The sequence below is a fragment of the Meleagris gallopavo genome, chromosome 12 (genome assembly GCF_000146605.3).
Source record: "Meleagris gallopavo isolate NT-WF06-2002-E0010 breed Aviagen turkey brand Nicholas breeding stock chromosome 12, Turkey_5.1, whole genome shotgun sequence".
Lineage (NCBI taxonomy): Eukaryota > Metazoa > Chordata > Aves > Galliformes > Phasianidae > Meleagris > Meleagris gallopavo.
The window spans coordinates 10,399,607-10,414,966 of NC_015022.2; the positions used below are offsets into that span (position 1 = coordinate 10,399,607).

The window sequence follows — 15,360 nt, forward strand, 5'->3', positions numbered from 1 at the left end:
TGTTGTTAATTCATCTGAGGAGAGAAGGCTGCGGCGGGGCGTTGCCGCCCGGCCTGTGGGAGCCCCTGAGATACTTTGGAGGCCTCGAGGTCTCCAAGAGCCCCGTCCGCTCCGTCCTTCCGCCTGCAAATCTAACGAGACAGCAAAGAGCTTGACCAGAAAGGAAAAAGACGGAGCGCCTTAATGCTGCAAAGCGCCCAGGGCTCGTTAAGGCAGGGCTTGCAGAGCTCCTCTCAGAGTCCCCTGGTAGGGCAGGGCTGATTCCCGGATAGGCACGTATATAAACAAAGGCCTTAAGCACAAATGGTATTTGAGAGCTGTGTTATAAGGCGGTTCAACATTAGCGTAGGTCTGTTCTTCTCTGAAACAAGTTATTAACACTCAAATTATGGTAAATAAGTCTGATCGCTGTAGTTACCTGTAAGATTTGCATTGTATTCTGCCTAGGCAAGCTTTTCAAGTTGATTGTAGCAATGCTTTTCATATTCAGAATGGTTTGGGAGTGCATGCTGAAGAAATAGTGTTTTTTCTATTGCTGACCCTCAAATGCCCCATTTCTTTTTGCTGCAATTCATCTTGCTCAAAATTGATTCAATGACACTGCTGTGTAATATGTTTAGATTAGCTATCAAGTATTTAGCCTGATCAGTGTCTGCATATCCAACATAGATGTGCAAAGGTTGCATGTGGAATTGGTATTGCTTTCTGTCAGACAGCCTATTCAGGACAGCTGAAATAATGAAGGCATTTTGTTTGTTTTTACAGTCTTAGATCCAGATGGGATTAGGTAATCTATGTTATCAACGCAAAACTTCACTGCTGCACTCATCTGAAAGAGTAAATTTTCATTGTCCTTCCCTTGCCCTGACTGGATTCTGGGAGTTGTTACAATAGGAGTCTTTATAAGTTGTTAAATGTGCTTTTATTGCTCAAAATGTTTAACATTTTCAGAATGACTTCCTTGGTTGACATACCCCTGGATTATGAAAAGATGTTTGCTCATCGGTTCACGTCAAATGATAAAGAGTACCAAGAGTACCTGAAACGCCCTGCAGATCCCCCTCCAATAGTTGAAGAATGGAGAAACAGATCTGGTGGCAATCAGAGAAACAGAGATCGGTACTGGTGTCCTTTTTGTTTGTTTGTTTGTTTGTTTTTTTAAGACAAATACCTGGTCAAATTACCATTTATTTATTTCAGAATAAAGATAGGAATCTGTAATGATAGCAGAACTATCCCTTTTAATTATCTATGTTTAAGACATGCAAAGGAATAGTCTAATAACATGATGACCTGTTGCTAGCTGTCCAAAACACTTTTCATTTGTGACCTGAATATTTGCTGCTCTGTGTTAGACTAGTCTGTATTTCTTTTATTAGAAGCGACTGTAAAATCTATCATCTCTGCCTAGCAAAGGTAATATTACATTTCTACAGCTAAATACTTTGAATTATATCATTATTTTTCAGAATGTAATTGTAGCTTTTTACTTCTGGACAGTAATATCTCATTTCTGTGAGACTGAAAAAGGGTGATTCCAGGATATGGTATGTTTCATAATACTAACACTGGACAATTAACATTAACTATAGCAACAGTGCTACAGCTGAAAAGCGATAATTGAGCCTGAACAGTGGCTAACTGCCACTGATAATTAGCTCATTGAGTGTCATTAAGTTATGCTATATGCTCGTGCTCTTGAGTATGGGAATCCACAAGGGACTGAAGCAGTAAGCAATATATTAGGGTACAAATTCCAAGACTGTGCTGTTAGTTACATGAAAAGAATTCATTATCATTAATCTTTTAAAAACTCACAGTTTGAGTATTTGATATTTCTTTTCTTTGCAGGTTTCAAGATGGCAGGTATTTTAGAGGGGACAGATACAACTGGCAGAGTGACCACAGATCTAATCAGAGGCCAGATAGAGGTTGGGGTAACAACTACCAGCAGCACAGACAAGGACAATCCTACTATGGACAATATGGCTACAACTCCTACAACCCAGGGCCTCGTTACCATCCCTACTGATGGTGCCTGTGGATGGAAAGACCAGTAATACTATGTAATAAGTTAGATTTTAGATTTCATTTGTCACCAGTTTCCTTATTTTTGATAGTTTAGAGATAACTAAAGAATCTATGTTGAAGTCCACTGTTGTTTATCTGTAGTGTGAACTGAAAAAGGAAATACCTTTTATGAATAATAAAAGCCCACTATATGGTTTGTTTAGTCTGTATAAATTTAATGTAAGATCCATCTCATATTCTTTTATCTCCGTCACTGAGATCCTGTCTGGTACATTTTGGAAAACATAACAGGTCTGGGGAAGGTGGCTGTGGTTTGTCTGCAGCCTGTAACATTGTCTGAAGACAGCTGTTTGTAAAAGTGATAGACTGTGGCTTTCTCCAGAGAGCATTTCTTAGTTTGATTTTTGATAGTGGGAAAAGCTTAGTTTGAATTCCAAATGCCTTAAAGAGGAGAAGAAATGTCCTATTACAGAAGCATTTTTGGGGGTTGGAATTTATGAAAACTCAAATAGGAACTTAGGTGTTTCAGAGAGGTATGATATCTCAATATTTGATTCGTTGTCAATTGCAGGAGAAATTAGATCTCCCATATTATGTAAACTCCTGTCCATTGAGCCAATGGCTTAAATCTTTGTGCAGTGTTCCTTTTAAAACATGGTCTAACAATTATGTAAGAATTAAGTAGTTTAAATATTTATCTTCTTACTCTAGCAGTTCAGTGGTATACTAGTTTAACCTGAGATGTGATACCAGACTTAGATTAATTTGTATCATCTTAAATTTGGTATGTGCATAACATTCTGGATTTCCATTTCAGTAAAACTGTAAAACTGTGATGTCTACTGTAATTAGTTCGTATGAAATACTGTGTGGCTGTTATACAACAAAGGAACTATATTCAGTACTGTTCTTTACTTTGTTTCATGAGAACATAGCATAAGCAGTGAAGAGTGGTTTGTTTTTTTTGTTTGTTTTTTGTAGAATTTAAGTACTGTTAATTATTCACACAGTAAAGCTATTTCAAGTTTAAGGATGTTTCTGAATATTTATGAAATCTGCTTTTGAAACATTCAGAATTGCAACGCTCATCTAGGCTGACTGCTGCTCAAGAAGCAGTACTAACAGATAAGTATTAATACTGGACAGCTGCTAGTTTGAATTAGAAGAGTAGCCTACTCAACTAAAATAAAGAGGATGAGACATTGTAATTAATTAGAAGTCTGGAGTGTTAATTCCCTACTTTACGTCTGACTATAATAGGGTCAAAGTGCCTTATTTCACCGTTTGCATGATAAGCTAATTTGTATCGAGGGAGCTGTGCATTTCTTTGTACTTGACATTTTCTTCAGCTATTGTACAGAAACAGAATCATCCCTGTTGACTGTTGTAAAAGTCATGACATTATGTGATTAGTAGTTCAAATTACTGTATATTGTTTAAATACAGAAGTCAAAAGCACAGTCTCAGCTCATAAGATGCTGCTGAAAAACTAAAGAGCATGGTTACTGTTGATCTTAGAAATGTGCTGTGTATAGCTTTTAAATAGAATCATTTAGGTTGGAAAAGACCTTTAAGATCAAGTCCAACCATCGCTTAACCCCAAACCGTACCCACATGTCTTCTGAATACCTCCAAAGATGGAGATTCTGCTACCACTGTGGGCAGCCTATTCCAGTACTTAACAACCAGGTCTGTGAATAAATACTCCCTGATACCCAATCTAAACCTTCCCCAGAGTATCTTGAAGTCATTTCCTTACTTTCTGTCTCTTGACACCTGAGAAAAGAGACTGACGCTCCTTGCTGCAACCTTCTTTAAGATAACTGTAGAGAGCTGTGAGGTCTCCTTTCAGCCTCCTTTTTTCTAGACTATACAGCCCCAGTTCCTTCACCTGCTCCTCACAAGTCTTGTGTCCTAGTTCCCTTCACCTGCTTTATTAATCTTCTATGAATGCATTCCAGCAGCTCATTATCTTGTAGTGAGGGGCCCAACAAGGAATACAGTGCTCAAGGTGCAGTCTCACCAATATCGAGTACAAAGTATACAGTCTGTGGTGCTAAAGGCCCTTACAAGTGTTTTCACCTGCCTGCTAAGTTCTTCTCTTTTTCCTTTTTCATGTTATATTAAGAGCTTTGATACAATATTTAATATCATACTCCCCAGAGTACTTGCCTTGAATTCAGTTGTTTAAACTTGGAAAAGTAGTGAAAGATTTGTTCTTCCTCGAGGAGTTCTCCTGGATAAATGCACCCTTTTTAATCCTTGGTACTTACCTGCCATTAACATGGAAGAGCTGTTATTACACTAGAGGATTTAAGAGATCATCCAAAATTCCTCTCTGCACACTACAGAAGCCTGCAAGGTTTGGAGGAATTCCTTTTTAATGCAGAATCACATGCAAGATGCCAGATAACCCAGACTCCTACCTCCTAGAAAGGAGAGCATCTCTTTCTGCAAAGAGCCTGATGCTGTGCCAGGAACGCCAGGCTGTGCCAGGATATTCTTCCTCCTTACCATCTGGAGTAGCATCTCAGGCTGAAATAAAACCTGGCAAAAAGCATGGGTTCTGTCTCATCTGTTACTTGTCCTCAAAAGCCCAATGACTATTTTAATTTTAGTATCTTTCAGTGAGTGAATAAATAATCCACACAACTGTGAACAAGCTGTAGAAGCAGATATATTAGGAGGGCCTGTCTGAAGTTACCAGAATCAGATGTTCAGTGGTCTCAGGTGTCATATTTTGAGTGATCAGGAAAGACACCAAGACCAAGTGCAGCTTCCTTTACATCCTTGACTCATGCTATTGACCAGCTGTGTCACCATTAAAACTCAAGAACTTGTATGATATACAAAATTTCCTTGGAATAATTACAGCAAGAATCCATTCTATTAACGAATGCATTTCTAAATAAATGCGTGCCTCACACTAGACAAAAAAGTAAACAGAATTCAATATATATTACCTCCAGAAGTTTCCACTTAGATAAATCATTATCTGTGATGAAGTCCAGTTTATTGCTTCTGTCAAGCTAAATAAAACCATTAAGTACTGTTGTTGCAGGTGATAGAATTGAAACAAGACAACATTTGCAGCTTCGAAAACTACAGAAATAGTTTGCTTTAAATATGATGAAGCTCTTGAGGTAAACACTGAAATTCAGTGCTTGGAATCTGACTTGAAGAGAATTCTTCCATCTGACATTTGCTCAAATGTCATTATTAATATGAATAAAACGAAAGAAAGATAAATGTTATGTTTTAAGAAATGACTGCCATGTTATCAGGAGTCTGAAAAGGGCCAAAGTTTGAGTACAGCTTTTGCAGCCATTTGAAATCCCTTCCTGAACACGCACAGCAATTCTGTGTAGATGGTAAATCCATACCAAAGGATTACCATGCTAGATTACAGATGCAAACTATTTGCAAGAAAACTCAGTAGCTTTCATACAATTCCCAACTAGTACTTTCAAAAAAGCCAACAACTAAGTCACTATGTAGCTGAAAGCAAAAGAAAGTGCATGAAAACATTCTTAGGATGATTTGTGAGATACAATTTTACAAGCGTTCACTGCAGTTCAACCTCTATTTTGCCCTAACTCTGCAGCTGGGAATAGCGATGTGCAGACGTGCCTTGAAAGGTTAGCTTGAAGCTGAAATACCTTTAAGAGGCACTTCAAAAGAGATTTCAGACATTGAAGAGAATGTCTTATTTCTGGTGTAGGTATAATCAACACAGCTTCTAGAAAATGTGTATTTCATCGTCTGCTCTTTCAATTTATTTGAATGTATCTAAGCTCCTTCTCATAATTTGCAAATAAATATTCTGCTTAGCCAATAAACGTGGTCTCATTTGCTCCTTATACTGAGGTTGGAAGGAAACTTCTCTCTATATCAAATTTAAGGTAACATTTCCCCTCTGCTACCACTCCCATTCCTCACAAAATCTCTGAATCACACAACTTTGGGTGGATTTTTCAGCTTGTGCAGACCCATGTCCTCTGGTCCTGGCAGACAGGAGGGGTTAGGAATGCGGCCAAGGAAGGAAGACGACTACTCCTTAGGGCAGCTCCTGCCTTCAGAGCGGTTCAACAAAACTGCACCTCCCTTACGTTTCATTTGCCAATTAGGTGAAGTTGGTACCATCTGTCTTCTGCACATGAGAAGAAAGCCGTATAATCCTGCTTAAATTATGCATAGTACTGATATTCTAATGATCTGGAGCTAAGCAAGATAATACGGTAGATCAGATTTCTCTAGTACCTGGATACTATACAGCTCAATTCAAGGTACACACACCCAGAACCTGGAGAACGAAACAGAACCCAGTGTCTCCAAAACTGCCAGGACAGTTGATGGCAACCCTAACATGGTGGTGCATAATGATCTTTCCTCTCAAGAGGGCTGGTTTTGCATTAGGCCATGCAGGCTGGAATTTTTTTGTGTGTGTGTTTACTATGGCCTATTTTCTTCCTCAGTACAGCATGGGCTGCACTTAGTGGTTGTCAGTCCTCATCTGTTTATGTGAACAGCAGTGCTGAAGTGTTACCGCAACGCCACTCACCCCTCGACTTCCTAAGTGCCCTGTCCTATTAAAATGCAAATTTATTACAGGAGACGGTAAAAGTTGATAATAGCTACATTTTTCTGCAAGTCTAATAAGCACAGGGCATCATTTCTATTGGTTACTTTCTTTGTTACTGGTAACAAGCAGGAATACAAATGAATGCTGATTTTTCTTAAAACATAAAAGCTTCTTTTCCAAATAATATTTCATACATATCCACAACATTTAAAAATCTAAGGCTAAAATTAGTACTGTTTAGATAAAGGTTAAAGAACTATATATCAGCATACCATAACATTTCATGCAGCTTTTGGCCACCGCGTTCCAAGCACTTCTTGTGATCAGAAGGCAGATGCTCCTTATCCAAACTCATGTCTGAAGCCTGTTTCTGAAGAAATATTTGAAAAGACCGATTTTCTATTGAGCAAAATACTCAATAAAAATAAATTAACAGTAATAATTACCAAGTGCAACCAACCCCGAACTATTACATATTCTTTTTACGTAATAAAATTAGATTTTCCATGGCAAAGGTTTGCTTCAGTGGTTTTAATTGCATGAGCACTTGAATACAAATGAAACCTCTGGAGTTCAGGTTTAATGCAAGAGCTCTGTGTGGATACGTGTTCTCCTCTGATCCAGCTCGTGTTACTCATCTATATGCCACATGCTCAAAACACCCACTCTGAAATGAACTGATGCAGCACCAAGCTCAGGGTCCACATGCACTCATCTAAACCACAATCGCAGCTGAACTGCTGCAAGAACATAAAGAAGCTTAACCTCAAACTGCCACAGGGGCAAATCCTATTTCTGCAGCCCTGCAGCTCAGAGAACATTTCCATCAGCAGAATTATGGTTTTTGTTGTCCTAAGGAAAGATGGGAGTGGGAAGGGCACAATGCCCAGGGAAAGATTAGAAGGTGCAGGGCTGGGCTAAAGGAGCAATTGTTTCATGGCCAATCACTCTGTATACTGAATCCTTTAGGGGAAAATTTTTGAGATTTGATTACTGGTTATCAGATGACTTCACTGCCACTCCACTGCCTGGGGGAAGAAAAGAGAAATTCCTTCCTCCCCCAAACTGCTGGGATCTCTGTGGCCCACAAGAAGCACAGCAGGGACTCAGGAGTCTGGAAGCAGTTTAGCACACTGACAGAATTTTCAAGCCCCTAAGTAAGGTAGATAGATCCAAGGAATGATAAACAAATCGCTATTGATTACATGCCCTGCAGCCTGTGTAAATCCAATTGAAGAATGTCTCCAGACCTCACCTGCACGATTTTAGTCTTTAAGAGACAAAATGGATTTAGTGCCAGCTAATAAAAGATCAGCCTACTTCTACTTCCCTTCATAGTTGCATTAGACAAACTCTTAATACCGGCCTAAAGGTGTGCTTTTTTCAGTCCCATGCTCTTCTTACTCTCTCCCTCCTATCATTACACAGGCATTATGCTATTCTATGTCAGATATTCATTTTAACAGTTTCTCATATTCTTGAATGCTCCTGCAGACCTTTTCAGAGTTACTGTATAATTCCGAAAAGACAACTTTGCTGCAATGCCACTCATTCTGTGTGAACAAAAGAGAAAGTTAAAAGCCAAGGATGTTTTCAAAGATAGAACCAGACACACGTGTTAATTCCCAGCTCAATTACAAACCACTTTTAATACCTTTGTGTCTCAGTTTCCCATCTGTAAAACAGTGTTAGGTCTGCCCTGCTTCCCTTCTCTGTGCTGTGCACTCCAGCTGCAGATCTTCCAGATGGGTTGCCTCATTTAAATGTACAGGTATGGCGTGTAACAATCTCAGCTGGATCGCTGTGCCCCAGTATGAGGTGTTAGAAACATTCTGGTGAATGAATTGATTTACTTTCCTGATTTTTTTTTTCTTTTGAACAAAGCCAAATACATTCTAGACACTGTGCAGGCAGCGATGATTTAAACGCTGCCTTTATTTAACTGTGTAGTTACACAGCACAGTATTTACAAGTGCACAGCTGGGATTATGTGGCCTAGAAAGCTCTCAAAGCTAGACCTATACTAAATGATTCTATCTCCTATGGGTGTAATAGAAGAAACCCTCTAAAATAAAAGCTGCATAAAACCAGCTTTATCATAGCAGTATGGATTGTCCAATTTGAAAGTTAATACTGAATTAAACAGAGGTGAATTTAAAATGAAGGGACAATATACGTAAACTTGATTCCGCATCAATAAAACTGATGATGTTACTACTGAATGTACTATTCATTTACATTTAATGAATTTCTTAAAAATCAAGTAGGTTTTTTTGTATCTACAGCAAAGGAAGAGGAAACAAAATTCAGTGGGATAAGAGGAGGAGTGGAAGAGTCAGCTGAGATGAAAGAGGGAATACACTGATGCAGGCAAAGGAATGAAGTGGCAGATTATCACTACTACTGTGTCTTATCACAAATAAAAGTCCTCTTCTGAAAAATTGAAAGGTCAAAGAGAGTGTTCTTAGAAGCTGAGAAGATGAAATCATTTGATGGAAGGTAAAATACAAATCTGTTTAAAAGCCATGTGTGATTGATGAGAATTGGAAGACAAAGATGGCATCACAATATCTTGGCAAGAAAATTCTTCCAGATGGCATCTCTTTCTCATTAATGCTCTGGGGGAGGATCCTAGACATCTCAGCAGGTCCCGTCGTGACTTTGGATTCAAAGCCGTCCACAAACTCAGCTGTTCTTTGGCTCAACTCCATTTTTGCTGCATACGCAAATGGCACGCTGCAGGACATGAGCTGATGAATGAGTTTATCTGCTTGGTTTTTCTCTCTTTGGATGACACTCTCCAAATATGCTTTAGAAAGCACAAACCTGCCCATGAAGACGTCCACATGGCTCAGAGAACCTTCTCAAGATACCCAGGTTTTCCACTCCTGGTACAGAAATCTTAAGGATTGCTAGAAAACTAAAGCTTGTACTACGCACACACAAAAAAAAACTTTAACAGCTGAATGTCAGCTTATTTTTTTAATTCATCTTCCCTAAGTGGGCATCATGATGGCTGTAACTACCCTGAATTAAGACCAGATTTAATGTCTGCATCTTGGCTTCCTTTGGCAAAATTAGAGCGAGGACTTAAAATAGTCTCTAAATGGAAAAGTAACTACACAAAGAGAAACCAAACGTCAGCGCTGTCTGGTTCCTTACAGACTGGGCAAAGGCACATTGTTCAGCATAAGCTGACATAGTTGAAGCATCCATGGTATGCTTGTACATGAAGGTATGGATGTGCTGCTTTGGTTTAAATTAGACTCAGGAACTTAGGAGAGCCGAGGAACCTATTAAAATCTCTTCTGAGCTCCCATAACATCTCTCCGCCACATAGAGTTTAATGTGGCAATCTCATAGTTAACTGCAGAAAAATGCCTCAGTTTCAACAGCTGAAAGGAGGTTATTAACAACAGAAAAGGACAGAAGGTACTAAAAACTCACGGACATCTCACTGAGATTTGCCTTAGAGCAGAGAGGGACGGACAGTGCAACAGACCTGAAAAACAAGCAGAGGTCAAAAAGCAGAATTTATTTGAATTCCTACAGATTAAGCTGCTAAGTAAAGCACATTCCTTCCTGTGAGCATAACAGACATAAATACATAGGAGCAGACAGCACACTGCTGCATGCTGGGAACCTAAACAAATGTTATCACGCGTGAAGGATCTCATGCATGTAACATCTGCATTGCAACTGCGGTGGGTAACACCGTGCTGGGTCTGTGCAGCTCCTGAGCCTGATGCTGCCCTGCTTGTCCCTGTGCCATGCTGGCCTGCAGGCAGAACTGCAGAGCACACCATGTGGAATAGGGCTGATGGTCTGCAGGCAGATGATAAACGGCAGATTCCCATGCAGTAACAGCAAGGGCTTCTATTTTAATTGGCAAAGCAGTACAGCAGAAACGCTGATCAGTAGTTATGATTTTATTTAATTCAATAAATTATTTTGTGTCCACACCTTGCTTGGTTTCCAAGTCAACACATCATATCAGATGAAGAGAAGCACGACATCCTGAATACTGATGTAGACCAGAATGCCACTTAAATTGAAATAGTTGGTAAGTCTTGTCCAGTGGCCCTTAGTCAGCAAACTTTATGATACACAAAGCAAAGAGGAGGTAGAGGAATAAAATAAAAAAATCAAACATAATATGTTTTGGGAACAGTTAAAATTTTAATTAACCTTTATAACCTTGTAGGAGCTTTCAAATTCATATGGCTTTAAATGATAATGATTTTGACAAACAAACAAACAAACAAAAAAACCAAACATTTTTTACATCTGTGGAAGGCATTAGTAGGAAATTAAAAAGCTGCAGGAAAATTGCATTTTTCACATTTGTTATGAGCCTACTCTAATTGTGCCAAAGGAGAGGCATTTATCATGCACTGCTCCTTCCCTTTGGATGCTCTCTTTCCTATCTGGACTGGCTAGGAGCTGGTCTATCTCACAGGGGAAGCTCGGCACTTTAAGTCTTAGCACAACTAATTCCATTACCTGGTTTCTAGATGCACTTATCCCCTGTGTTTACACAAAGTCAAGCACGTGAAAGGAGCCTTATACTGTGAACACGTTATGATAGAGGACAGGAGAGAGATACCACACCGCACTGGCTTAAACACATCACTATGCTGGTACTGAATACAGCTGTGTGAGGCAAAGGGCTGGGTCACAGAACCATGCCATATAATGCTTTCACATCAGTACACTCCACAAGTTTTCGAAATGAAGTCATAACCCTGGCTCCACAATTCATAAAGCAATCAGATATCACAGTGAGAGGAATACTGAGACATACAGAAGACTTGCTTTCTTCATAGTTATATTCCTATCTCTGAGCACTCAATGCAGTTTCTCTGACTGCTAAATGGAGGGAGATGCAGTGCTCCGAAATCACAGAAAACTAATTTTTGTTACTGAGTTGATTCCTGCCGAGTTTCTCCCACATATAAACCTGCCTCTTACATATCATGCTTTGCCGTTAGCACAGAGGAACTGATCTATGCTCCAGCAGTTTGGAAATTATTTTAAGTTGGTATTTTGCTATAAAAGAGAGGAATGCAGTGCCTGGGGTACTGAAAAAGACTGAGCAACATTTTCATCTCCTTCCATGAGTCTCATGATCTACTCTCAAATCTTTTGCCATTAGTATTTAATGGTATTATAATTACTGTGAGCCTCTAGAGTTCAGAATAACCACAAAACAAATACAAGCTTGATTATGCTCTTATTATTATTTGTATTATAGCAACAACTAGAGACTTGGAGCTTTACCCATGGAAAAGAGCATGCATCTCCAAGAACCTGCATCTAATCTACAGTAAGAATACAAAGGTTATCACAGATAGAAAGGAATGGAGGAAAAGGACAAAGCACAGATTGCTATACCTAGTTCATATGCTCTTGTTATTTTAAGTCTGTCATTCTTCTTTGGAAAACATCCTGATGGAACTGGACATAAAGATAACTGGCAGTCCTAGTCTTTAAAATTGGCTCACTTCTTAATGTTTAGGACATGTTCTTCTTTAAAATACTTAAATACAGCTCGCTCTCCCCTGCTGCCAATTCTAAGTTCACAACAGTCTTGATAGTGTATTCTCTCCTTCCAAATCTGGTGGCAGTCGCACTTGTTTGCTACAGCTAAGAAGTCACAGATTCATTTACCCTCTAGGTAGGCTGTATTTATCCCCTAAAACTGAACAGACATGTAGCAGTAGACCAAAGGCTCCTTTGTGGAGAAAAGCACTTCATTTTGGAAGAGACAAAGGATGAGTAACACTTTTGTTTGATGCTGCTCACAGGCAGCAAGGCAAAGAAAACAAGTGTTTGATTTACCCTCTCATGTACAACACTGTTGAAGGAGTCACTTAATCAGAAGACCTGACTTTACCATTCCTAAGTGATTCCACTTAAATTTTGACATGTCATTCCCTTTTGGTGTTTGTCCTCTTTCAACACTGGAAATTAATACAGCAGAGGAGCAATGATCGGTACGAATTTCTCTGAGTTCAAATTTCTCTTTTAATTAAGTCTTAATGCTTTCCTGACACAGAAAAAGAAAGGAATGTCTCATTTGGAAACAATTTTTAATACAATCTACGGTTATCCTCCCCCTGCAGAGCAAACTGACACGGAGTTCACTAACCTGAATGAGCACTTCTGGCAGCAGCCCATCCCACTGCAAGGGGACCACAGGGCTGCCAGGTCAGCATCGTGGAAACCTGTGGGAGACCTCACAGTGCTTTGGAGGGAGCTCTGCAATAAGGCAGGACCTTGGGAGATGCAGCTGGATGACAGTGGTGTCAGGGGGATCATCAACCTCAGAGCAATTACAAAGCATTAGTCCTGACTTGCTGTGAAGGAAAGAAGTTCAGTCAACAGAGAGTAAAAAATACCATCAAACTGTAGCTGCCTTTGTAGAATCAGTTCACTCACACGAGATGAGAAGGCAGGATAGATGAGCTCTTATAATGCACAGATTATATTTGTATTTTAACTCACACATCTCTAAATAACAACAGCACCAGTAGATGCTCTTTCCATAGAACACATGGGCAGCCTTTGCATGGATCGATGGTTTCAGAAGATGAATCTCTCCTTACCTAAAAAAAAACCCCACAAAATAGTTTGGCATTTAAGGGCTCACAATTCACGCTAAGAGGGCTATAGGCAATATAATATCCTCCTTCCACCTGGATTCACAGATTGTAAGCAAACAAATAACTGTGAAAGATGGGGGAAATTATGTTGCAAATTATTAGATTTATGGTCCTTGAAAATATGCCTACAAAAGTATTACTCATGTGACAGTTTTTCCCCTATTTTGACTTGAGTGCTAAGCAGCAAAGTGCTATAAAACATCCAGAGTTTCTCCTCTATTCTGTACATGATTTCCTCCAGCAGAGCTTAGGATATACAGCCAACACTTCCAACAAGCAAAGAAAAACTGCTACTAGCCTAATAAACCAATAAATGACCTTTATAAAACAAAAATTATTCCTTTTTTTCCCCTCCCCATGTTTTATCTTCTTCATTTTCAGATATGAGAAGTTTACCTATTACACAAACCAACGACAAGCAAACAGGTTCTGTTTCCTCAGAGAGTCTAATCAAGGTACCTCCCAATGGATACCAGTGGGACAAAGACAAGAACCCCGTCTGGAAATAGCTAAGATCTTAAAAATAGCTTAAGATCTTAAGATCACTAACAAGATGTGTTTGTTTAAATTTATAAGCCCAGGCACGTACAACTTGGAGCATTTTGTGAGATTCTTCTCAGGTAAAAAGATTGAATTGGTCCACTGGGCTGGGCAGGAATTGCATGCAGCTGAGAAATGAAAGCTTTTCTAAATAAAAGGTTGTTAAACATTTTTCATAAAACATGTATTTAGTGGAATGTTTATTTGCAGATATAAGCAGTGGTGCAAGAAAAAAACCTCTATCTCATGGAGATCTATTTTACAGGAAGATTTTTTAAAAACCCTTTCAAATTCCCATACAATGCCAACCTTAATGAAGCTGGCACAACACCTTCTTTTTGTCTTGCTTCCCTAAGTGCAACTTAATGACAGCTATTGTCAAATCATTGTTTTCAGACGCTCTCAATTCACATTCACACCTTGCCAGAAATATCACCTGGCACTTCATTAAAAAAGATTTTTGTTTTTCTTAAATTCCAGCTGATAAATGACAGAAATCACAGCAAAAAGAAGTCTGAAGAACATCAATAGAAGCTGATCATCTTTTAAAAATATTTTACCAAAAAGCTCTGGGTCTGCTTTAGTAGTTGAACCTGAACTCTGCAAGGAAGTGACCGAGCAGAATCAGACATCCTTATTAAGTGAAATTAGTCGAGTACAATTTGCCTGGCTGGTCCCCTCTCTATATGTATTAGAACTGATATTCAGACAATGATGAGCTTAATCCTGATTTCCAAACAAAGAGAAAAAAAGAAATTAAAAAAAAAAACATGAACCTATCATGTTTATTAGGAACAGACTGCATTTTCACTGTCAAAAGGCAGCGATGAAGCAGTTTAAACAATGAAGAAAATTCCTGTTCAGAAGTGCATGCTAGTAGCAAATAGCAATCTTTCCTCATAGCAGGAACTTGACCTCAAATATGTGCTAGCTGATTGCTGTCAGACTTACTGAAGACAAAAGGAGACATTTTATTAAAGAGTAAATGCCAGGAGGAACAAAGCTGCTGCAAGGCCCCACTAGAGGGATGGCTTTGCTCTCTGATTGCAAAGATTATCTCACAAGGTCTTTCTTCCCCTTCCAAAATGAACATGGATTCAAATTCACACAAACTGCTGTCAAGCCCCAAGGAATGAGAAAGATAATGTGGTAGCATCTAAGAAGAAATTAGAAGAATGCTGAGGGAAGAAACACAGAGCAGAAACAACCCCAGAGCCTGGTCCTGCTAGAGGGCACTCATCTGAAACACCAGCAGCAAAGGTGAGAGGGCAGCAAAAGGGCTCTGGGACTCATGCTGGGAAAGCAGCTGTTGGAGCTGAGCACCTGCGGGGATACTGCTGCCATGCCTGCTCCTCACAGACCTGCTGAGCATCAGAAAAGAAGAAAACTCTGCAGTTTTTAAGAAAAGCTACTGACAAGAGGCACTAGAAAAATAAAAGGTTCCATATAAATAGTTTATTTTAAAAAATTCAACTTGCCGTGCCTCTTGCAGACAGGTGGACACAGAGGATGTCCTAACATGTATTGGGAGCTTTGTTTTTT

The 15,360-nt window shown here is 39.3% G+C and overlaps 1 protein-coding gene across 1 annotated transcript; it reads left to right on the top strand.

The window, feature by feature from the left end:
* The first annotated feature begins 951 nt into the window (after positions 1-951).
* RAMAC (RNA guanine-7 methyltransferase activating subunit) lies at positions 952-3,239 on the top strand. The gene is made up of 2 exons (XM_003209490.4): positions 952-1,119; positions 1,852-3,239. The coding sequence occupies exons 1-2, from the start codon at positions 953-955 to the stop codon at positions 2,030-2,032; spliced, it is 348 nt and encodes a 115-aa protein (XP_003209538.3). The 5' UTR covers position 952; the 3' UTR covers positions 2,033-3,239.
* Positions 3,240-15,360: the final 12,121 nt, after the last annotated feature.